This window comes from Rhinoderma darwinii, chromosome 2 (assembly GCF_050947455.1).
Source record: "Rhinoderma darwinii isolate aRhiDar2 chromosome 2, aRhiDar2.hap1, whole genome shotgun sequence".
NCBI lineage: Eukaryota > Metazoa > Chordata > Amphibia > Anura > Rhinodermatidae > Rhinoderma > Rhinoderma darwinii.
This window is the reverse complement of record NC_134688.1, coordinates 214,470,481-214,496,732: the sequence shown is the minus strand read 5'-3', so window position 1 is coordinate 214,496,732 and position 26,252 is coordinate 214,470,481. Positions and strand designations below refer to the sequence as shown.

The window sequence follows — 26,252 nt, the reverse complement described above, 5'->3', positions numbered from 1 at the left end:
AGCTGCCTCGAGGCATAAAGACAGTGCTTTGAAAAAGTATTTGCTCCTCACCTAATTTCTTCTTCTATTTTTGCTAATTTGACACATTTAAATGTTTCAGATCATCCAAACTATTTTAATATATGATAAAGACAGCACAAGTAAATACAAAATGCAGTTTTTAAATAATCATTCTATTTATTAAGGATAAAGATTTACTCAAAAACTATATTACCCATGTGAAAAAGTAATTGCCTCCCTAAACGTAGTAACAGGTTGTGTCTCCCTTGTGAGTAACTACTGCAATCAAACGTTCGCTATAACGTGCAATAAGTCTTTTACATTGATGTGGAGGTATTTTGGCTCACTCTTTTTTTCCTGAATTGTTTTAATTCGGCAACATTAGGGGGTTTTCAAGCATGAACTTCCCGTTTAAACGGAATGTGTCGCTAGATTTTTTTTAATTTTTTTTCTTCCAGTTAAACAATTCGTATATAAGTGATTACACATTGATTTCATTTTTTACATTTTTCCACAATTCAGGAAATATTATATATTAGATTCTAATTTATAACATTTCCATGTGCTGGCAACTAGAGGGAGCAGTTCCCAAAACTGCAGCATGGTCACTGTGGTAAAGCAACCTCATTGCTTTATGCTGCAAATTTGGGGTGGAATTAGTGTCCTCACACAATCCCCCCTCCCTTCTTTTGGCTAGTGCCAGGAGAAGGAGGGGTTTGAATGTCTTCAAACCTCCTACACTGTGTGCCGCTACTTACTGAGCGAATGCACAGTGGTAGGAGGATTAGATACAGGGCTCAGCAGACAGTATCACACATGAACATACACGAACATAATATGCATATCATACACGAACATTACCTGCTCCTGCCACCACCTCCGCTAGTCTAACAAAGTTCTTGCCGCCTACGCTCCTCTTCCTTGCGCCTTCGCTTCGTTGGACATATGGCCGGAAGCCGCAGTTGGAAGTTGTCATCTTACTGTCCGGCAGCGGCTTCTGGTCCACATGAAAATGGCGCCGGATTTCGCTCTATGAACGAGCTTCGTTTTGGTCTGTGTGGGAGCGGCGCATGCGCCGTTCCCACACAGACGGCGCGTGCTTCTGAGAATGGAACGGCTCCCGTTCGCATTCTCTATGGGGTTGTATGTGCCGTATTCCATCTCTGTATGTGTCGTTAATCGACACATACAGAGCTGGAAAAAAAATGTCAGCCCCCATAGAGAAGTAAAAGTATGAATACAGTAAAAAGTAAAAAATGAGAACACAAATAAATAATTTTTTTGTTAATATTATATTAAAAGCAATGTAATAATAAAAATAAAAAAATCATCACACCTTCCCTTTAAGGTCTTGCCACAGCATCTCAATGGGATTCAAGTCAGGACTGATTCGGCTACTCCAAACCAGTAATTGTTTCTTTTGAGCAATTTAAAGTGGGACGCTAGTGTAATTCCGATCATTGTTCTGCTGCATAAACCAACTGCGCTTCAGATTTTGGTCACGAACTGACGGCCTTATATTCTTCTTCAGGATTTTCTTTTAAAGAGCAGAATTCATGGCTCAATCAATTATGATAAGTCATCCAGGTTCTGCAGAAGCAATACAGCCAGAACATCACACTACCACCACCATGTTTGCCTGTTGGTATAATGTTCTTATGGTGGAATGCGGTGTCAGCTTTATGCCAGATATAACGAGACCCATGTCTTCCAAAGCATGGACCTTTGACTTATCAGTCCACCTCTAGATTCTTTTTGGCAAATGCGAGATTAGCTTTTGTGCTCTCTTTGGTCAGCAGTGGCTTACAACTTGGAACTCTCCCATGGGTGCCATTTTCGCCCAGTGTCTTTCTTATTGCGGAATCGCATACATTGACTTTAATTGAGGTAAGTGAGGCTTGCAGTTCTTTAGATGTTCATCTGGGTTCTTTTGTGACATCCCGGATGAGCTGTCAATGCTTTCTTGGGGAACTTTTGGTAGTACAGCCACTCCTGGGAAGGTTCACCACTGTTCCAAGTTTTCTCTATTTGTGGATAATGGCTCTCACTAGGGTTTGCTGTAGTCCCAGGGACTTAGCAATGGCTTTGTAACCCTTTCCAGACTGATAGATTTCCATTTCTTTGTTTGGCATCTGTATTTGAATCCCTTTAGAATGTTGCCTCATGTGCTGCTTTTTGAGACTTCCTAGCGTGCTTCACATTGCCAGGCAGGTTCTATATAAGTGATGTTTAGATTCAACAGGTCTGGCAGTAATCCAGCCTGGGTCTGGCTATAGAAATGTAACCCAATTGTCTATTGAATTTGATTAACTGGTTGAGTTAGAAACTAAGGGGCAATTACTTTTTTTACATAGGACCAGGGAGGGCTGAACAACATTTTTTCCTTAATAAATGAAATAATTTAAAATCAGCATCTTGTGATTACTTGGGTTATCTTTGTCTAATAAAGTAGTTTGATGATCAAAAAACATTCGAGTGTGACAACTATGCAAAAACATTTTCACAGCACTGTATCTATGAAAATATATATGGCAAATTGTTTCTTACTAGGATACATGTTTGTTTTAAAGAACAAACATAAGTAATCAACTGTAATGGGTTCTCACTGCCATGTTCTCCAGGAAAAAGATTTTGCTTAGGAAGGTGCCGTTTCTTTTTGGGAGATTAATGGATTGCTGGCAATGTCTCAGTAAGCAAAAAAATTATTATTTTTGAAATCAATGGTGCTCCCATTTCTGTGTATGCAAGCAATATTTAACCCGTTAACGCACCTTGACGTAAGTGCACGTCATGGTGCAGCGGTGAATGTATGGAGCGTGCTCACGCGCTGAGCGCGGTCCATACTCTGCGAGCGTCAGCTGTGTATTACAGCTGACACCCGGCACTAATGGCCAGGAACAGTGATCGCGCTGTTCCTGGTCGTTTAACCCCTCAAATGCTGTGGTCAAACACGACCGCAGCATCTGAGGCGTTATAGAGAGAGGGGCGTCCCCCCTCCGGAAGTTCATCGCAATGCCCAAACCGCTAGTGTGCAAATGTAAACAGCATTGGCATTAAAAATAGTTAACGTTTGCCTTTGTGACCTTATGTAAAAGATGTCTAAGGCCTTGTTCACACAGCGTAGATTTGATGCAGATTTTGCATGCATTTTAGAGCCAAAGACAGAATTTGGATTCAGAAGAGAAGATACTTTAAGACCTTCAAAAGGAAGGCTATGTGTTTAGGGTCCATTCTTGTTTTTGGCTTAAAAAATACATGCAAAATCTGCACTGTGTGAACAAGGCTTTATAGTGCATCAGGGTCTTATTTAATTATCCTCTTTTTTTGATCTTTGTGGGGAAATAAAATAAATGAACTATCACCAATTTCACATGATCTCATGAGATTTCATAACCTACTGTGCTGAGTTTTTCCCAGGGCTCCGGTTCAGTAATGTTTCCCTCCACAGCAAAGCGCTTGCACATTTTGGACTGTACTTCCCCCGTTTTCTTCTACAATGATTTCCTTAGTCCAATAGTGGTTGTTAGTGGTAACAACTGTGGTCTTGTAGAATTTGGAGACATTGGTTGAAGTCCAGTTCCGCAAAGCGTATAAGTTTTTTTCTATAAAACCATGGACCATTGAAAACATATACAAATGTGTACCATTTTCTGTTTTCGTCTGTTTTTTATAGCATGTACGTTTAGCGTATACTCGTACGAAGGTATTCGTTTCTGTCCGTTTTTTACCTAAAAAAAAGTATACTTTTTTTTAAAGTGATCACGGATATAAAAAAACACCCTAATTTATTGTATGTAAACAGATACATATGTATAGCATTACGTTTGCATACGCCGTCCATTGAGATCAATGCAAAAATGTAACGTCGCGTATACCTTTTTTTGAAGTACAAAATAACGTAGCAGACTACACTTTTCAGTACTTTAAAAAACGGTTTCCCAGCGTAAACCATGACAAACCTAGACCAAACAGATGCTATTTTGGTCTAGGTTTGACCTATTATAGTCTTTGTATATGCTGAGCTATACATTTTAATACTTTTATAGTGTTTAAAAATGTATACGCTCAGCGGATAGCACAAACGCGATGTGAATGGGGCCTATGTCTCATACTTAGGAGAATTGGCTCCAGTTGAGCAAACGCTATACATACTGTTTTGTGGCTCTATACATTAAGGAATATGTTGGATCCTTATACGTCTGGAAAAAAAACCTGAATTCTTCGCATACAAACTGCTTTGTGCTCTGCTTGTTAGCAGGCAATGAGGTGGTGGACTACCAGGAAAAAATAGAGAAAAACCCTGTAACGGTTTTTCCCAGTCTGTATGCTTTATGTTCCCTAATTTTATATGCTGAATACCCATCTCCTTTTGCTTCTGCTCCATCGACAAGTTCAACAATACACAATGTGACAGGAAGCTGATTCTTATTTCCTTGTATTTTTCCCTAAAGAAAATAAACCGGTTGTTCAAATTTCACCTCAGAGTCAGGAGGGGGATCTGTAGTTTGTGTGTTGATATTGATGTCTGCGTTAACAATACTCGTACCACTGAGGGAGCTGGGACACAAAATGCCACATGTAATATTAAAGCAAGCGAGGGAGACACCGAGCGATGACTGCACCTCTGCAGACGTAGCAGCTAATAGAAGAAAGCTTCAGTGAGGTCGACATTTGTTTGTTGCTGAGGATCTAATTAGAAACACGAGAGGGAGCTGGATGGCGGCTTTGCTTGGCTAATTAGCGACATGCACGAAGACCACTTTGAACTTCAAGGACACAAAGCTATTAGCGCTTACATCAAAAATGGATTAAACCTCTGTGCTTTTATAATGATTAAAGATGAGCCACTCAAGTGGAAATCCTTTTGTAAAGGCTGCGACAAGAGCCCCGCCGTCTGATTGCAGCTTCGCGTACTCTGAATGTGTCCAGGGTACAGTTACCCTCCAACCTTGGGCTGAAGTGACACCAATAACTTGTGATATGGTAAATGTGATTAGGCAATAAATATTGAACATTGAGGAAAATAGAGCAACGGAATTGAGACAAAGCTTATTTCATTACAGCCACGAGTGCAGGCTGGAAATGAAGGTTGCTTTAAGACCGATTTTCTTTCATTTTCCTCATGGCCTGTGTGCTCTTCTTTCTAGAAAAAAAGGATGACACCCTTTTTAGAATTTCAGGTGAAATTTTTGCATTGTGTGTGTCAGGGGCGGACAAACCATATGTGCAACTTGTGCAGTTGCACAGGGGCCCAGTAGGTATGGGTGCCCAATACCACCCTAAAAGTAGCATCCAGCTGTCTATTAGATTGCATGTAAGGGGACTGGTGGATTTTGTATCGGATAGACCAACTTAAAAGGGGGAGCTTTCTCAAGAGCAAGGAGCCCATATGCTGTTCTTACAGGGGGGGGGGCCTCAGCAGTCTGTGTCTGCCCCTATGTGCTGTGCAAATAAAATAATGTATTTAGCTCACTTGGGGGTATGCAGCACAGATTTCACAAATCTCTCCTTTTTTAACATCACTAGTAAGACATGGTGGCTTCAAAAAGGGATTTTGAATGTAATAAAAGAAAGAACTAGCCAGATTCCAATGTAGGACCTTTGAAATAAGAGACTGCTAATACCTGACACTCATAAAGTAATAGATGGAGTTCAGACCACTAGAATCTCCACTGATCTTGAGAACAAGAGGGTTCTTGGTGGAGAGGTGCATTCACGGGTATTGAGGTTGACTGTGCCCTTATTTCATAAAGTATGTAGGTTGTTGCACACAACTAGTACTTTATTTATGGTTCCTGTAGAGGCAAATGATGGGGTTTTTAAAATTCCCGTCATTTATTAAAGGATCACTGCTTCTTGTAAATATATAATATCTTATTGAATTGCTGATTGTTCTATATTCTTTCCCTAAGGGTATGTTCACACAGGGAGCAACAAAATTCACAGAGAGAGTCTGCAACATGCTGGTGTTTTTTTTTTTTTTCTTATTCAAAAATTTTTATTGAGTTTCAAAACACAAAATTACACAACATAGTGGAGGGAAGGCCTCCACACCATAAATGGAACCGACCAACAAGGTCAGTGGACCAAATCAAAAACAAATCGGAACAACAACAAACAAGAGAAATCAATCAATAATGTGCATCACATCTCAATAGGAAGGACACTGCGCAGTATACACCAGTAGCATGGAGAATTCTTACAGCAAAACATCAGGAGGCACAGTGAGGCCACTTAATTCAAACAGAGAGGGAGCGGCACATTACCCTAGACAGGGGAAGAGAAAGTATAGAAAAAGGTCCCCAGAGGGGGAGGAGTAGGAGGGAGGGGAGAGGACAAGGGGATCCTGGACTCCAATTCTGGGGTATTCTGGGTGAAAAAACATCAGCCAGCAAGCGTCACAGTACATTTCACAAGAGCATAGGCCAACTCAGGTTACAGCCGTGAGGTAGGAAGGAGAAGAAAGAAACACTATCCAAGGAGACCACGTAGATGTGTATTTTACCACAGCTGCCGGAGAGTGAGCCACCAGGTGTTCCATTCGCTGTATCGCGGCAACTTCCCGAAACCACTCATCTAATGTTGGAGGTATTGCCGTTTTCCACCTGCGCGGGATCACTGACTTTGCTGCCTGAAGGAGGTGTCTAACTAGTGAGCTTTTATAAACTTGTATTGGCATCGGGAACATGAATAAAAGAGCTGCTTCCGGAGAGTTGGGGACAGAGACTCCAGTAACCTCCAATATCAATTTAAGTACCGCATCCCAAAAACTCCTCAACAAGGGGCAACTCCACCAAACATGAGACATACAACCTCCTACATCACCACAACGCCAACAATTGTCAGGCATAGATGGATACCATTTATGAAGCGCAGCCGGGACCCGGTACCATCTAGATACTATTTTGTAGCTAGTTTCTTGGGCCCTAGTGGCTATAGATGCTTTTTGTGAGAGGGAGAAACATCGCTTCCATTGTGCGTCAGTAAATGTAGTATGCAATTCTCTCTCCCAGGCCCCGCAGAAGGAGGGGAGTTGTTGGGAACGCTGTGAAAGGAGTAACTTATATATCGTGGATATGATATGGGTAGGGGGCTGGGTGGAGACACATAGGCGCTCAAAGTCCGTCAACAACCGGTGAAGATGTGCGCGTCGCTTAACCGCTCCATAAAAGTGCTTTAACTGGGCATATTCATATATACGGCGAGTGGAGGGCACAGCATCGGGGCAGATGGATGTTAGAGGGAGAAGAGAGGAAGCGGAGAGAACCTGGGCAAAATACATGGGATTGGTGGACGGCCTGCCTAGGAAGGAGCGACCAGCCTTACCAGCAGGAAAGGCTGGATTGTCTGTGATTGGAGTTAAAGGACCCAGGGGGTCTATAAGCGTACTTTCAGGTCCTAAGGACCTCAATACCAGAAGGGTATGATGGACCACAAAGGAGGTTTGAGTCGGTCTGTTCCCGGGCAGGGTCCACGGCAGGGATGATAGGGTACTGGGACATAGTTGTTGAGCCAAACGGACCCATAGTTTTGATTCACGGTTATGAAAAAAATCTAAAACACGTGCGTGAGTTGATGCTAGATAGTAGAGCCTACAATCCGGCAGACCAACCCCACCCGTACCCCTGGAGCGAGTCAGAAGAGCCCGGCTCAGACGTGGGCGACCAGTCGGCCAAATGAAGGAGCCGAAGCAACGCTGAAGCCGCAACCAATAGAAGGATGGGATAGAGATGGGGATCGTCTGCAGGAGATAAAGCAAGCGGGGGAGGAGCGACATCTTAATAATATTGATACGGCCAAACCAGGAAAATTCAGTCTTATGCCAGGAATTAAGATCAGTGCGAAACTTGGCCAGTAGGGGGATATAATTATTTGTAAACAGTTGTGTAAGGTCACCACTTATACGGGCACCCAAATATGTAATACCTCTGGAGGGCCAGGAAAAGGGGAAATTACTTTGGAGAAGCGACACTAACGGGCCCGGGAGAGAAACATTTAGCGCTTCCGACTTAGAGAAATTGATTTTGAAATTAGACCATGTTCCAAAACGGGACAACTCGGACATCAATGAAGGAAGAGAGACATGAGGATCTGTGAGATAGACCAATAGGTCATCAGCAAATGCCGAGCACTTGTATTCCATCCCTCCAATATTAATACCCTTAATATCCGTGTTGCTCCGAATGGAGGCCATGAGGTGTTCCATAACCAGAACATATAACAGGGGGGATAGGGGACAACCCTGTCTCGTGCCATTGTAAATAGGGAAAGGTGCCGAGAGGGAGCCATTTATTTTTATTTGGGCCGAAGGCGTACGATACAATGCCATGATTTTTGCCAAGAGAGAGGGTCCTATTCCCACATGCCGAAGGGTTTGGTAAAGGGCAGGCCACGATATTCTGTCAAACGCCTTTTCAGCATCTAGGGACAGGATCATGAGCGGGATGTGGTTAGTCTGGGCGTGGTGGATAATATCTAGAGTTTTAAGGGTGTTATCCCGGGCCTCCCGACCAGGCACAAAGCCCACCTGATCCGGGTGGATTAGATCAGGCAGGTAGTTATTTAGTCTATTGGCGAGCAATTTGGCGTAAATTTTCAGGTCTACATTGAGCAAGGAGATGGGACGATAACTGGAGCAGAGTTGAGGATCCTTACCCGGCTTAGGGATAACCGTGACATGAGCCAAGGTGGAGCTAGGAGGAAACCGGACCTCCGGGGAGATAGAATTAAAAGCTGGCAGTAAAAACGGTAACAACCGGTCAGCCAACACCTTGTAAAACTTGGCAGTGTAGCCATCCGGGCCAGGACTCTTTCCCCCAGGAAGATCGGTTATAACCGCAAGGAGCTCCGGGGAGGTGAAGTCCTTATCAAGTTCCTCAGCTATCTCCCTAGACAACGGTGTGAAGGGAGAAGAGAAAGAATCCCCGTCTGGCAGATGAGAGTGGGTAGGGGTGGGAGGGTCAAGGTTGTAAAGATTAGAGAAAAAGGTATGGAAGCAATCCGCTATCTCTGGGGTCGTGTGAACCACCTGGCCAGAAGGAGCTTTAGTATTTGGGATGTGTGATTGGGCAATCTTAGTTTTTAAAGCTCTGGCCAACATGCGTCCGCTCTTATTGCCAAACTCGTAGAATTTACTGCGACAGACTTGGAGAGCGCGCTGCTGGGCAGAGTCCAACAGCCGTCTGGCATCCTGTCGGGCAACCTGTAACTCCCGTAAAATCGGAAGAGACAACGCACGCTTGTGGGCCAGTTCAAGAGCGCTAATTTTTTGGAGCGCAATTTTAAGGGAGTGGGCCCTTTCTCTTTTAAGGCGCGCTCCGTGTTTTATGAGGACCCCCCTGAGAACACATTTAAGGGCTTCCCAACGCACCAAGGGGGATGTGTCATCCTGAGCGTGATCAAGTGTGAAATATTCCACCGTTTGAAGTAAATCATCATGGCACATCCCATCCAGGAGCAGGGACTCATTCAGTCTCCAAGTCCAGGAGCCTTTAGTGATGAAGGGGAGTTGTAAGGTACAGTATACCGGGGCATGATCAGACCACAGGATACTGCCAATGGACGTAGAGGCTACCCAGGGGAGAGCATGCTGCTGGATGAAAATGTAATCCAAGCGACTGTAGGTGCCATGCGGATGGGAGTAGAAACTATAATCCCTATCAGTGGGGTGTTGTAGGCGCCATGCATCACAAAGTTGAAGCTGTAGGAGAGCACGCCTCGCCCGTCTAATAGCACCATATGCAACACTAGAGCGACCAGTAGAATTATCCACCGTCGGATCCAGAGTAAGGTTAAAGTCTCCGCACAGCACCACAGTCCCCCGGACCACCGGAAGGGCGGCTTCTATAAGTTGGAGAACGAAGGGCACCTGACCCTGATTGGGAGCATAAGCGTTAATCACCGTGAATTCCCTCCCACCAATATTAAGCACTAAGATGATGTATCTTGCGTCGGGACCGACAACCAGATTAACAACCTGATGGGGGAGGGACTTGTGGAGGGCTATGGCAACTCCACACGATCTGGAGAGGGGATTATTACTGAAATGCCACGTAGTGTAATGTTTGTGCTTGATAGTAGGGGTATGTCCCTCCTTAAAGTGTGTCTCCTGGAAGCATGCAATGTGTACCTTACGCTTGTGTAGATGGTGTAGAATTTGCGCCCGCTTTTCAGGAACATTCAGCCCCTTCACATTGAAGGAGGCAATAGTAAGGTCAGCCATGGGTGCAGACTAAGCGGCTCGCTGAAGTATGCCGGCTAACGCACGAGGGATCGGAGTCCAGGATCGCCAGGAGGGAGGAAGAGGAGGGAAACACGCTAGGAGTAAAGAACAGAGCATTAGAGAAAAACACAGACATAAAATCAAACAAAAAAGGCAGTAAGAAAACAACTGCCGCACCAGCTAAGCGCACAATTGCGGTAGACCAAAAATTCGGTCCAAAACCTACAGGGGGAAGGTGACAACTACGCATAAGAGTTATCCGCACTCCCCAGCGTACCATATTATAAATCTTGACAGCTTAACATCATTGCACACTTTAAATAATGAGCAAGAGGAAGACATTGGAAGGCATCTGAAGGTAATACTCAAAACCACAGGCATTCTTGAAAACCGACAGCAAGTAAATACGTAAAAGGAAGGATTCCAGGGGTGTGAAATCCGGGTCATCACGCCGAACGGGCGGTCTCCATGGGTGGAGTAGGGTCCCGTTCTTGTCGGCGTCTAGATCTTCTGCGGGGTCCTCGTGGAGGGCGACCCTCTGCCACAGATAGAGGCCCAGGGAGCGGGCGTCTCCCTCTCGATCCTCCGCCAGCAGAGGATAACAATGAGGGCCACTCTGGTAACGCAACATGAGGAAGGTTCAAGTCCCGCAAGAAACTAGGCAAGTCGGTCGGGGATCGCACGGTATAGGTACGGCCATCCTGTCTGACCATAAGGGCAAACGGGAAGCCCCACCTGTAAATGATGTCCCGGTTTCGGAGCACCTCCAGCAGGGGCTTGAGAGCAGCTCTTTGCGCCAGCGTATGTCGAGATAAATCCGGCAAAATACGTAACTGCGTGCCTTGATGGAGAATGATGGGCTGCCGCCGGATTTTTTGCAGGATAGAGTCCTTGATTGCGTAGAAATGAATTCGGCAGATGACATCCCTCGGCCGAGGATCATCAGCACTTACAGGGCGGAGAGCTCTATGTGCCCGGTCGATCTCTATATGGGTATTTGGCGGACGGCCTAGTAAAGTATTGAAGATGGTGGAGAGAGTTGAAAACAGATCGGACGTAGGAATAGATTCGGGCAATCCTCTCACACGTAGGTTGTTCCTCCTGTTACGATTTTCGATATCATCGAGGTGTTGTTGCAAAGTGAACAGCTGAGCTGAGTGCTGCTGAATAGTAGATTGGATATTTGCAATAGTGGCATTATCAGCAACCCGCTCCTGCGTAAGAGTGTCCACCCTTGTAGAAAGTGAGGAAAGTTCAGCCCGAAATTGAGTAAACTCCAGCTTACATTCTTCCACGATCTGTCTGGCAAAGGAAGACATATCAGCCCTGGTGGGCAACAGTTGGACAAGCTGGCGGATGTCTGAAAGAGTCGCCGGCCTATTTTCACATATACCTCCAGACGACGGGTCTGTGAGACTTAATGCAAGGTCTGCTGGTATATCCATCGGAGCATGGGCATATTCCAGGTCAAGAGAAGGAAGTGGGTGGAATTGAGGACCCTGGTCACGGGTATGTAATGCAGGCAAAGTCCCGGATTGAAGGGGAAATCCCACATGCCCGGCCGGGGCGGTGGTTGAGGGGACTTTTGGGGCGCTGCTCCTTGAGGAGCTGGAGGACCAAGATGGGGGGGCCCCCACCAGCCCAGGGCCCCTGAGAGGAGTGGGGAGGTCTGGGACTAGTGGCCCTACAGGCTGTAAAGAGACACTGGGGGCAGGAGGTTCAGAGCCTCGGTACTCACTGCGCCTCTCATATGAATCGTCCTGCTGTGGAGCTGTAGTCAGGGCAGCTGTGGCGTCTCCTGCGACCCTGGAGGCCGGATCAGGTGGTAGCAGGCCGCAGTCAGGTCCAGGAGGTAGCTGGCCATCAGGCCATGAAAGCAATGGCGTAGGTGGATGGAGACCCGACGTCTGCAGGCCAGCCGGAGAGCGCCGGCGGCCATCTTGAGAGGCCACGAGGCCTGATGGCAGAAAAGCGGCACCTGCCGCGGAGGGAGCCCCAGATGCCTCACAATGAGACCGAGGGTCCGATACCCTCTGCACCGGGGCTCTCCCATCCGGAGAGATTGTGAAGGGGGCCGTATTCCCCAGAGCAGGCCCACATCCGAGCACCACAGAGTCCCGGCGGCCATCTTGGATGCAGGCAGGCGAGGTCGGCCGGGCCGCAGGATCCTCCACAGCCCGGAGAAGAGATGCGGAATCGGAGGCCTCCAGATTCTGGACCCGGACGGGTGAGTGAGCGACTTCTGTTGCCGTCTCTATCAGCTCAGGGCACTGAGACAGTGGAGATGGAGAGGTCGGGCGGCCATCTTGACCCCCGGCCTCGGCCCGGATCGAGGCCCGGAGCTGCATCTGGGGTTGTCGCTCGAAGTATTCCCCGATATCACGCTGGGGTGATGAGGGGCAGGTAGGGGCTGCTGCCTTGTGTTTTTTAGTCGTCTTCCCCATGTCTGAGAGTGGATGTCAGCCGATTTTAGCACACTGGGTGAGGAGCTGGAGAAAGCACGTCTTCACTCTCCCATAGCTGGCCACGCCCCCATGCTGGTGTTTTTTTATGCAGATTTTGATGTGGTTTACACCATTAAATCTGCCACATTTCCCCTGGAGATTAGAGCTTTTTTTTCCCCTCAATGTGTAGTTTACTGTGGATTTTATGTGCGGAATCCGAAGCAAATCCACCCAGTGTGAACATGCCCTTAAAGTGTAAATCATCATCAGTAAGCTTTGCAACATAATTATGATCCATTTTTCCAGGCATAAGTATTCTTATCTTTGCTGTACTAGTGGCAGTTTAATCACGGAGATGATTGGATGGAAGCCTGGCTTTTGTTCTAAAGTGACTCCGCTATACGGGATTTCACACGACAAGGATTGTATTTTCAGCTGCCTATTGTGCATTATTTAATATTTATTTGTGTATTAAATGGCTTTAGATGCTTTCAGATGATGATTTGTTTTCGCTATCAACACAGCAATCTTTCTAATGTCTGTCTCTTGTTGCCCGTATCCCTGCCATAAGGACCAGGATCAAGCACCAATGTCTTAGGCTTGCTAGACATGATTACATTTCATAAGTCACATACAGATTGCTTGTCACTCTGCTTCACTAATCATCATAAGCCCTTTACGTTCTAGACAGCGTAACACATTGTATTTATTGTGGGTCAGTATTAGTCATATCTAATTTCCTACAATAGAAGAGTGCACTTTGTAATAGCAATGCTCTTTTATCAACATTTCACTGCTACAAGGGACCTTTTCTCGGATATACATCATATAGCATCAAATGATTGTATGCTACAGTGGATTTTAGTGCCTTTAAGGTGCTGAAGGCAACTTGACCTAGAACAAATAATAAAAAGTAAATGCCATAAAACATTGACTATTCCAGCAGCTGGACCCTAGCGCTCTGTAGTACGGGAAGCAGAGCTTAACATTATAATGCTAACGAGGGATATTGTCCTTCTATAGTTTACCAGATTATCTAAATTAACCTACAGGTATATTCAGCGATAAACCCATTCTATCTAAAGAATCATTTCATCTGCTGTCATCATGTTTTTCCGCTTTATAGATTTTCTTAAATATTTTTTTTTCTACTTCATATCATTATTTTTCTCTTTTAATTATTTTTTTTTTGTGCAGTGTATGGTTTGCTAAGATCACCGGTGCGATGCCACCAACACTTAAATGGGTTGTCCCACAATTAAATATTACACACAAATTCTACCAATTTTTCAACTGGAATAATTTAAAGAAAATGCTACCCTGTCTATATAATGCCGTTATATTGCTGTTCTAGCACTGCCTGGGGTTCTTTTTATCCTTTTTAGAACATCCACCTAGTATGTTGAGTGTCGGTGCATAGACGCCATTTCTGGTATGCCAATTCTTATTTAAAGACATGGCCTAGTGAGCCTAGCCTAGGCTATTACCTTCGTGTTAACTGCCTGTGATAAGGGTTTGACCGTAGTCCTCTAAAGCAGTGCTTCTCAAACTGTGAGGAGGACCCGATCAGTAAGGCCCTCCACAGTTTTTGGAAAGGCGCAGCTAGAGAGGCAGTTTTCACTGAAGAGATCATATCCAATGCAAGTCTATCTCTGGCTTCACCAGTCTTTGGTTTTGCAACATATTTGACTCCTGTTGTGCTTCTTTTAATGTAATACTGGGTTCAAGATACAAATCAAAGGTAAATTGAAAAATTACTTCGATAACTTGTGGTGAGGTACAGGCACCACCATGGTCTGGCAGGTCAGGCACCTGTAGAAAAAGGTTTGAGAAGCTCTGCTCTGGTCATGCTATGACCTCCCTGGTTCCTCTAGTGCACAACCGTTATCTGCAGCTGCCATTAGCTGTGGGGAGCCACATGCAGGGGGCCCATGGGCCACTTCTAGGTTCCCAGCCACTTGTTGGAGAGCACCGGTCTAGATCAGCGAAGCATAAAAAAAAAAAAATTTAAACAAAGAAAAAGCATGTAGTAATGTTAGGCATTCAGACAGGCATATTGTACCCATTTTTAACTGTATATTATACCGGATGTAGCATCTAGACCGCCTGCTTTATGGTGCAGTAGTTCAGTAGTGGGAGTCCAGGTCTTTTTTTTTTTAATACGTAAAGTTAAAGGGGGTGTCCAGGATTAGAAAACCATGTCTACTTTCTTATAAAAATAGAAGGCTGAAATATTTTTTCCCTGGTTCAACCTCCCTTAAATGCGGGTACAATACGCTTATCTGAATAAGGCCTAAAGATGTTTCAGCAAGCTTATATAAGTTCAATGCACGTAAAAAATGTCTTGTATATCAATCAGATATTTATTCATTTTGTTTACTATACTTCACTGCAAAATTTCTGCTGCAATTGCTGTGCAAACACTGGTCTTAATTATTATGTGACCTGTATGGGATCATGTAAGTTCTTCATTAGTGTTTGTTTTTTCCTATAGTGACATGCTAATGCCCAATGCCAATTAGGCTGTATTCACAATGCATTTAAAGTGTCCATTGGACGTATGCACCGGGAATTGCTCCCCACATACACGCCTAATGACCTGACTCGGACCAATTGACCCGATGTATGCCATCATTGGCTTACATTGGAGGGGTGTGCGTTGGCATACCTTTTTTTTTCCCACTTTATTGAATAGCGTAGTCAACAACGCTCCTCAGTACAAAGGCATTCCACAAAAAAAAATAGGACAATGGGCGACATGTGCAACCGTATGCCATATAGTTGCATACTTTGAGGGGATCCTTCGGAGGTATAAATCGAGAGTATTCCCTGACATATACATCCAATTTACATTACAAACACAGTATGAATAGAGCCTTGGATATCTGTGGAATTTTATTGATTTCTTTGAACAATGGCATCTTTCCAGAATAGAGAGAACCACTCTTGACTTAGCTCTCGACCCTGGCTCATGATCGCTTTACACTCCTATTTATTGCGTTTTTGTAAACATTAAAAAATCCTATTCATGTAGGGCAGTTTTTTTACTCAAGTTATGTCTGTGTGGTAATTTTTGCAGCTTTCTAATGCAGCATTATCGACACTTGTGAAGGCTGACTAATAAAGGGAGATTCCAATAGAAAGACCACCCCTATTAACTTAATGTGACTTAATAAAATATGCAAAAGTGCTGTCTGAAGGCTTTAATGCACATTTTCAGATGTTGTATCTCAGTCTGATGTTATGGAACTGTTCAATGAACAGATTTTGTTTTGAGATATCTATACCAGCATTGCTAAAATGTGGTAAGAAAGAATAATCAGAACCTGAGGAGCGAAAATGAAAGCTCCGGTGCTTTTAAGAGATTTGTGTATGCCCTGAATTAAATTATAGCCAATTTCAAGCTGAAGTCGTCAAAGGAACAAAGAGACTGAAAGTTATTTTTGCTGGAAGTTCTTAATTTCTTCCCATCTGCCCACACCTTTTCATTCCCAGCATGTGCATTCCTTCTACGTGATGGTGTTATTTCACTCGGCTTACCACCGGAGATGGCATCTCTCGACCTTTAATTAGTAGCTAGAGAGAGAGTCAAAACATGTTCTACAGAGACAGAGGAAAATAGAATCACATATTTGCACTGATGACTGGCCAGTAAATTTAGTTGTTGATGTTGTGTATTGAAGTAAGGAAATGGAACTTCTTGGGGGCTGTTGAGCAATTGCTTTTCTCCTCCATGGACCTTAGATCTGCAGGCCTGAGCTTGTTTTATACATCAGGCCAATTATGCTTGCGTGTGGGGGGTGGCAGGAACACAGGTGTTTGGGACAAATTTCCTTGCAGCGCTTGAGTTTGCCTGGCAATGCACAGTAAATAGTCATTTCCCTTTGCTAAATGAAAAGGAAAACAATGTTTTGAATGTGCACAGTTGGAAGGAATAAAACTCATATCCTGATCTGTAAAATGTATGTAGAGCTCTTCGCAAGAAAAATTATTCCTGGAATTTAAGGAGAAAATGTTTGTGAATGAATAGAACAGTAATAAAATAACAGTAATCTAAAAATTCAACTTGCTAGAATTGAAAACATAGTTTTTAATTTTATTTTTTTCCTATTCCCTGATGTATGATAAATGGTAGACGATACATTTTTTTTATATAATCGAATTCTTACTGGGGTAAATAAACTTCTGATTGCCTTGTTTTTTTTAAAAAAAAAGGTAAATTTACATGTCGATGGGTTGAATAAAGTGGACCTTATAACCAAAACATGCACCTATGACATCAACTATAATGGTAACGTTTAAGCAAAGCTGTATTAAAGGGGTTATCCGGGTTTTTAAAATCCTTATGATAGACCACCATTATTAGATTGGTGGGGTCTGACTCTCGGCACCCCTGCCGATCAGCTCTTTAAAGGGGCCCCCGGTGCGTGTACGATCGCTGCAGCCTCTTCATTGTTTACATGGTTCTCCTCTCCGTTCGTACTTGCACGTGCCGTTACATTTGTAGCAACTGTGCAAGATCTTGCACCACTGTCCCATTCAAGACAATGAATGGGACAGTGGTGAAGCATTCTGGCCCCTTCAAACAGCTAATCGGCAGGTGTGTCGGCAGTCGAACCCCCACCAATCTAATATTGATGGCCTATCCTAAGGACAGGCCATCCATTTTAATAACGCGGATAACCCCTTTAATAGAAAATCAGTAATCAGTACCTCCGATTTTACAGACCGTGTCGGAAATGGGTCTCTTGGGAATGCCAGAAGAATTTATTCTGCTGGCCCACCTTCTATCTATACAGAACATGTACATATCCACTTTTGATTGCCTCATAAATTTTGTTGTCCTCATTGCACAAACAGTGAAACATTCCATAAGAAGTAGATCCTAGTGTCAAGTGATTGGCTAAAAAGTGAGATCCAATGAGGTTATCTTTTGCTGGAACTTTGGGCTCATTATTGTAGTAGAGCCTAGGCCCTAGGTAATCTGGTGCACCAGTCCGACCTTACAAATGTGTATCAGATTGGGTTGGTAGATCTCACCACCGCTGCTCTGTGCTATTTTAAGGATAGGAGCAGGCAGCCATAGAGAAGAAAGCATCCACTGACTTCTTTTAGGACATGTGTGTTGCGTCAGAGATTCATGGTATCTTTTTTTTTATGGCAATTCTAACCCCCCACCCAGCAATACTACACTATTGATATTTGCTCTGCACCAGGCAACTGCTCCTAACTTAGGTCATCGACCTTTTGGGAATAAACATTTTCTGCCTGATTGTTAGTTGTTAGTCCCCCCGAAAAATAGGACAGAACAGAAGCATCAACACTTACCTTACTGCAAACAAGACACAAGTCTATTGGCTTTAGGTGGAGATCAACTTGTTTTCTAATGTTAGTAAGTGCATTTTTTGCTTTTTCCATAGACTTTTATGTCCTTGTATTATAATTCTATAGAAAAAATAGGAGGGTTCCTCCAGCTCACCTTTTTTGCAGATATGCTGAGTCACTCACGCACGGATCCCCGTGTCGGCACACGTGTAAGCATAGGAAAATTTGGTTCTGTTAAAATATAGGAATCTTCTTCCAAGTTTTATTGAGCAAAGGATAAAACAAGTGCAGTGAAATGTAAATAAATTCCCAGATGTACAATAAAGGGATAAAACAGCAATTGGAGCGGTGCCTACGCGTTTCTGACGCTGACTGCGTCCTTAGTCATGGCTGCAGCCAGACAGACTTTTGTCTGTTTTATCCTTTGCTCAATAAAACTTGGAAGAAGATTCCTATATTTTAACAGAACCAAATAGACTCTCCGCTGGATCCGATTTTTTCTTTTCCTATTATAATTCTATAATGTGATTTTATTTTTGTAACCTCAGAGATTTCTGAATTATTTTTCTTATTTTTGCATTAACTGGACTGAGATATTGAGATATTTCAGGCTATGATAAAACATGGGACAATGTTGGATGGACACTGTCACTTGTATTCAATAGTCATGTTAGTCTATAAATCGGGCTCAGGTGCGTGACACAACATAGTCTGTTAGATGAAGATGGGTCCTGATTCATCTTCATCCAGCGGTTGCATTAGGGGTGTTGTAAAACATTAGCAGGTGTATCATCACTTCAGCAATATGAGTTGGAAAATTCTGATGTTACAGGAATTACCTACAAAAAGTTGCTCCTCTGTGTCTTCTTAGACCAAACCTAATATACTAGTCTTTTTTTTTTTTTTTTTTTTTACTCCTTCTGTTATACTTTCTGACTGTAAATTTTATTGTTAAAAGCACCTATTTTGCATTATATTTTTAGTTCAAACTTAATCACATAATGTGCGCTTCCAAAATGTCTGTTTTATATAATTGTGTATTTTCTCTGATTATAAAAAGCAATGAAATAGATGGCAAGGGCTGGCGACCTACTTCTTTGGTAGCTTACAATTTTTACATTTTTGCCTTTACTGTACTTATTTACTGAGTCACAATCAAGCCCCCACAGTGACAAATTCAATATGTCTTTAGGAATCCCAGATTATGGTTTCTACACCTCGCCCGGTGACCAACGGGCCACACTATCGTTTGCGGATTATGGTTCCATGGGGCCTCGAACGGCTCAGATGCTTCGTAGCGAGCATGCTGCTTCAGCAAGTAACTCCCCCCTACATCACCTTCCAAGCCCGGATCAGTTTAAGAGCCAAGGTTTGTACAGTCTTTCTTTATTTTGGGGTAATGGGTAAAAATGATCAGATTGGGGTTTGCACTGAGATATTAATTGCACAAAGTAAAGTATTGCATGCCAGTAATCTGTTGTAATTGTGGTGCATTCCTTGCGAACTTGTGTTGCAGAGTGAAAATTGTGAATGAATAAGTTTTGCAGGTCATCTCCATGTTACATGTGCATGCACATTGGTAAATAACTGTAAATGGGACTGAAGATTATCATATTCATAATCCAAGCTCATATTTGTTTATTTGCTGTGAATAAAGAATTCCAATTTTATATTAGGGATTAGTATTCTACATTGAATATATATATAATATAGTATTTAACATTTTTACATGGTAAGATGAATTGTTCATTGTGTCTCGTGCTTACATCTTACATTATTCTCAAAGGGCAAGTTGGTAAATTTCATCCAAGCACAGGACTTATATACACCAAGCTAGATATCGTACCATGACCATATCCAATTATAATATAATCGTTTTGATGGCTGAAAATTGTAACTATAGCAACTGCTGGCAGGTATGGTATACTCCGGTCTCTATATGAATTGCCTACTTATATTAATAGCTTACAGCCATGCATTGTAAGCTATTTTACAAAGAGAAGTTGCCTTTTAGGGACAGTTCCTGACATCTCATCCCTTCACATTTGCATTATATAGTCTGATAGATAATGGCAAAGTGTGGCTATGCATAATAGCATTCAGGCCAACACGCGCGCGCGCACACACACACAAGCACGCACACATATATAGTATAGAGTTGGCATGCCTGCTAGTAGCAGGTGCTTGCATAATCAGTACTTGAATAGGCACCTTGATAAAATGTAAAAGTGATAACATTTTCAATTCTTTATACATGAGTTAATGGTTAGGGATTTACTTTCAGAAACACCCAATAACTAATAAAGAATAATCATCCAATAATGTATATAAAAGCATTATCTTTATTAATAAATCACAATAGGCGCAATAGTACAAAAAGTAATAAGCAGACTACAATTGGAGATCAGTTCCTCCGGCACATTCTAAAAACAGAAATAAGAACATAAAACCAATTGGAGTATGTTTTACACTATCAACGGGGTATTAAAGTAGTAATAAAGTCACATAATTAATCCACAACAGGATATAGGTTTCTTTTTAGATTCTTTTGAGGTATATTTATAGGTTGCGTTCGGGATTCATTTTGTCTGCTAATTTCTATAAGATCTTACTGGACTTCATACACACTAATTCTTCATATTTCCAACTTTTAATATCCGATATGTTGAACTTTACTGTATTTATATTGTGTGAGAAGTCTCTTGGTTCCATTATGTTGCATTAAGTCGTTTCATGAACGTAATATCTTTTTAGTTTTTATGTTGCAGCCTTAGTTTCATTGCACGGTGATGTTGTTTTCTGTTTTATAAAATGAGTTCTTCCGTGCTTTAATAGAAAAGATGCTGTAATGACTCATAATAACATAGCAAGAGTTTATCTTATTATGTCGACCTTTCATGTCCAGTGCTGGATACCTTTTCAAGAATGCTCTTAGCTCACTTACTGCAGTAATTTATAAGCCAGTGAAGCAGATAAGCTATCCCTATCGCTTTGCCCAGCAAACTTCCGTATGATGTTGAGCAGTCCAAGAAAGCTTTAACTGCTAATATGTGATACAGCGCCAGATTATCCAAAACATATAAATATGTAGTGTTTATTGTTTATGTACAGTTTATATGTCTAATACTAACACATACAAGAACCATTGAGCGGTAACCATGCTACAGTCAGATGGTACACATAATTGGCGTCTCTGCAGTGGTGAAACATAAGCTAGCAGCAGCGCAGTGGGACTGGGTTGTAGTGGTGCCATGTGCATAGAAGCAGAAATAAGCCACATCTCCGGTAACTAAGCTTACCCTGCTTATTTCCTACTTAAAATTGTTATGCAGTGCAAAAGTGGTGGGAAGCAGTCTCGGTTTTATAGAAATAAGGGCCCTCCTCAACCGAGTAGGGCCAATCCCCCACCCCCGCGGACTACTTTTAGAATATATATACAAATACACACTTTTGCTCACACAATATAGCCATTCAGTGCCTTACAATATCTAAATAATATCTCCATTTTATGGTAGGTATACCACTAAAGTTGATGCCCACAGATGCTCTCTTTTAATATTGTATGTCTTCTTTTTTTGTGCATACCTAAACTTTTCTTTGGTACATATTTCATTGCTGCAGCATAAATCTTTATGGCACACATCCATTCAATATTAATTACTTAATAAGATTCATCAACATTGTACATTTGAGCTTCACATTCCAAAGCAAAAAAAAAAAACACATCCATGGCAGGAAAATAAATTGTGTACAGCAGACTGTGGATTGTCATATTGCTCCGTTCATAGCACAGAAGTTGCTTCCTATAAACTGGATTTGGAGCCAGTGCTTGAGGAAATTATTTTCCTGAACAATTGAGCTTGCCATGTGTTTCTCTGTCTTGAGGAAAGCTTTAAGGAAAACAGATCTTTTCAATGAGAAATTGTTGTGCGAGCAGTCAATGTCTGGAAGAGCTTCTCTCCGCTACGCTGGCTCATGCACTATAGATAGCCACGTATTTGTCATTGTTGACTGCATTACAGCCATACACTATATTTAGAACGATTACGCAGATCTATTGAGCAGACTGGTTGAAAGCTTTCCAATGGGACATGTTGTGGTCATTAACAAACCAAACCTTCTCCGGGCATATTGAACAGGATTACAGTTCAATTGGGCCGATCGCCCACGTGGCAGAGTCACGGCATGGTTTGGTTGTTCTTCTAGTTCTATAGGCCACAGATAAAACGTTCAGCTAATTGTTTTACATGCTGAAAATAAGTAGTGCAGTGCTCACAGCTACATTAGCCTTATTCCCAGAGAAACCAGCCGGGTCACTGCTTTTACTTTCCAAGCACACGTTGTATAATGGTCTAGCCTGCAGTTGAACACTTGGCCCACTGTTAAAATCTCTCTGCCCATTACTCTTCCCTTATTTATTTGGAATCACGCCGTTACCGGGGTGGAATATATAACTAATCTCATTGCACTTGTGGACTGGGAGCACCAATGATTTGTTAACTTAATAACCATGGCTATGATAGATGTTGTGTTGTAGAAGAAGCAATGGATGGCTTATTAAATCATATTTTCCATTCTCCTTGCTGTAACGTGATGTATTTATTATCTGGAAATATCTCTTTTTGAACACCTACAGGTAGAATTTTCAACCCTGTTATTTGTTTGCTTAATGCATTGACTTGAACATCCACCACTCCCATGGAAAAATGTAGACTATAATGAATGTGTAGGAGTGATTTTGTCACAGACATAATTTCCGCATTCAGCTCTGTGATCAGTGCGAATGAATACAGCATTATATGAGCGTTCAATGAACTAAAATGACTTGACTCTGTTATCACTTACTTTAAATTATGAGGTTTGGCTATAAACACACACTCCAGCATAATTTTATTCATAGCTTGACATTTTATTCTTACAAATCTTTTTCTTCCGTTTTTGCAAAATGATCAGAACATGTATTTTATATGACTTATTTTCTAGCACGAAATGCTATTATTGATTTGCTTCATCAATGCTAGAAGAAAATACAGGGCATTTTAATATAGTTTATCGCTGGAGAAGATTGCAGGAAGCGGTACTTGGATTTAAAATTTCATGACTGTTTTGCTGAATTTATAGTCAACTATTATATGTTTGAGATAGTTGTAATTTACATAGAATTCGACACAATTACAAAAACGGAAGAAGCCATAGAAAGCCTTCATTAATTTAATCTAAAATGCCACATCCCAATAGCCCCAATTTACTATTAGCATATTACTTTTTTCTTGTTTTTATTTTTTGAATGTCCTTGTCTATGTTGTCAAACTTTACCCAGTAATGTATGCTGCTGTTTGTAAGGTACTTAAGCTTATTGTAAGCCTATTCTATTTCATAATTATATTTAACACCCTAACGACCACCCACCGTCTTTTGCAGGCGGTGCATGTCCTTAGTCTACAGCGACGTCTTTTGGCATTGCTGTAGAAGAGGCTGATGAGCGCTCATCCTCTAAGCTGGAGCTGTAACTAATAGCTCCTGATCTTAGAGCAGCCTGCTGAATACAAATGGGGTCGGAAATAATTTGGAACCCAGCTGTTTAACCCTTTGATCGCCGCGGTCCGTGACCCTGGAAAGATCAAAGGTAACTCCCCGCTTTGATCTCTCGTCATTGGAAACCCAGTGACATGATCAAACACCGGGGAATCCCTCTGCAGTCAGCCCTGGGGACTCAGGTAGGACCCCAGGGCTGTCGGTTCAGTAAGCCTGCTGTTCGGGCACACTATGTGCTGCCCTAACAGCAGCCTGTGTCATAGTGACACAGTATGATGTATCAGCATACAGGAGTATGCTAATACATTACAAGTAAAACATAAAGTTCTAAATAAAGCTATCCCTTAATGGGATTTTAAAAAAAATTAACAAAAATAAATAAATAAAAAAAAGTCCAAAAAAGTCATTATATTGCATAAAATATATTTTATTGCCCCTACACTAAATAAAAACAAAAAACCTACACATATTCGGTATCTAAACGACCGTAATAACCTGAAGAATTAATCTAATGGGTTATTTAGCGTAAAACGTGAACGGGATAAAATATAAACAAGAAAAATGATGCTGAGAATCGCTTTTTCTTCTATTCGCGCCGTAAAAATAATTTTTTTTCTACCTCCAAACTATGAAAAAAAGAATACAATTTCTCCCGCATAAAACAAGGCCTCATACAGCCACGTCAATGAAAAAATAAAAAAGTTATGGCTGCTGAAATGCAGAGAGCTAAAAACTGAAAAATGTAGCTGGTTATTAACGGGTTAAAGGGTAACTAAACATTCAACAAACTTCTGACGTGTCATAGTGACATGTCAGAAGTTGTGACTGATGAGGGTCCGAGCACTGAGACACCCACCAATTGCTAAAATGAATCGGCAGAAGCGCACTTGTGAGTGCTGAGCCACTTTCTTTCCTTTCTACTTTTTCCGGAAATTGATGTAGCAGTGTACGGAGTCCGTACACTGCTACATCGACTTTCCAGAAAAAGCCGAACAGAAACAAAGCGGCTCAGCGCTCACACGAGCACTTCTGCCGCTTAGTTTTAGTGATTGGTGGGGGTCTTGGTGCTCGGACCCCCATCAGTCAAAACTTCTGACATGTCACTATGACATGTCAGAAGTTTGTTGAACGTTTAGTTATCCTTTAAAGGGCCTGTCTCATAAAGACAATCACTGTCCTTATGTCCCATAAGGGCAAATGGATTTCCTAGGGGGGATCCACTCTTTCTTAGCAGCTCTCTGCTCTAACCCACTCAGGACCTTCCTCTATTTGCCAGAGTAGAAAACTGCTAGGTAAATAGCCCCTGTTCTGGTGGTCTTTCCATATCCATGCATTACATGGTCGCCTATTCATTTGAATGGACACCGTGTAATAATACATGGGAAATGTGTAAATAGTTGCAGCTTCCCCTGGCAATAACAGGTAATTGAAGGAACGGATTATTTTAAAAAGGGGTTGTCTTTTTGAAACAACCTCTTCAACACCCAAAATATACTAATAACCTAACTACTTTATCTCTATAGTGGACTGCGTCGGGTTCAATATCAATGAATTCTATATACAGAAGTGCAAAATGGCACCAGTAACTAGAGAAGTTGTGAAATGTTTTCCATGTACCATTGACAGCACCAAGTAAAAGTTTTTATTCTTGATAAAGGACAATAGAAGCAATTAATTTTAGAATTCCTTGCTGAAGAATTTCTCCTCCGCTCACACAAGTTCCATGGTTGGAGCAGCATGTATACTGTGTGCATTATAAGAAGCAAACAAGCTATATCCTTGTCTTGTAAGAGTAGGAACACGTTAGTTAAGATTTACTCATTATTATTATTATTTGTCTTTAATTACTCTTGTTTGCATACAATCACATCTCTTCCCATTCAGTAGAAAGACAGCTCAAATTAATGAAAGAAGTGGGTGTTTGTTTGCGGTCTGCGTGGCGAATTGTAAATCCAAACCTTTCTACACCCCCTGGCACAATAGATTGCAGCTGCAGTGATACTGCAATATTTGGATGTTCGTTACATTTAGTTCATGTAGGAAGCCATGATGTAAGAGGAAATGTTCACATATTTTAAATATGAAAGTGAATTTATTTAGCTTAATTTATTAATGGATGCTTAGAAAACTGCTAGAAAGCCAAGACTATGCGATTCTAAGGCTCTTTTTACACAAGCGTGTGCCGTGATATTTTTTCCTCAATAATATTATCATAGTTAATGAGTGACATAGTCAATTTGATTAAACTAAAATAGTCTGTATTACTTATGTCACTTGACCTGTATTAACTCGGAATGCATATCATAAAATTAGTTGCTAGCTAATAAAGAGATGTTCCTTATCTCATAAAATCTTGATAATTAGCATTGGTAATGTAGGTCTCCAGAGTATTTCTTGTTTTCGGTATCATTGATATTGGAAGATCATATTCTGATTTTTGCAGTCATATTAAATGCAGTTAAAGGGATTGTCCATGATTCGAAGAAAAATTATACTTTTTCCCCCAGCACCACTCTTGTCCATAAGTTGTGTCAGGTATTGCCGCTAAGGAAAAAAAGGAAGAATATCACAGCACCAGAGAAAAAGACAATAAAAATACCGGGGGCAGGCCTCAATGAGACTTGATCCAAAGTCCCTTGGGTAAGATCCACATACAAGAAGCAAGGCAGCACATCCAGGAAAACAGGGAAATGTATTCACCCACCAATGCAACGTTTCAGTCCAAC

General features: G+C 42.1%; 1 protein-coding gene across 4 annotated transcripts in view; it reads left to right on the top strand.

Annotated features, from left to right (window-relative positions):
• The window catches only part of MSI2 (musashi RNA binding protein 2), a 628,067-nt gene that overhangs the window by 566,688 nt on the left and 35,127 nt on the right, over positions 1–26,252 (top strand). For all 4 annotated transcript variants that reach the window (XM_075852821.1, XM_075852823.1, XM_075852820.1 and 1 more), the window contains one exon: positions 19,184–19,360. In XM_075852821.1, coding sequence (XP_075708936.1) covers positions 19,184–19,360 — 177 coding nt within the window. The remainder of the gene's footprint in view (positions 1–19,183; positions 19,361–26,252) is intronic.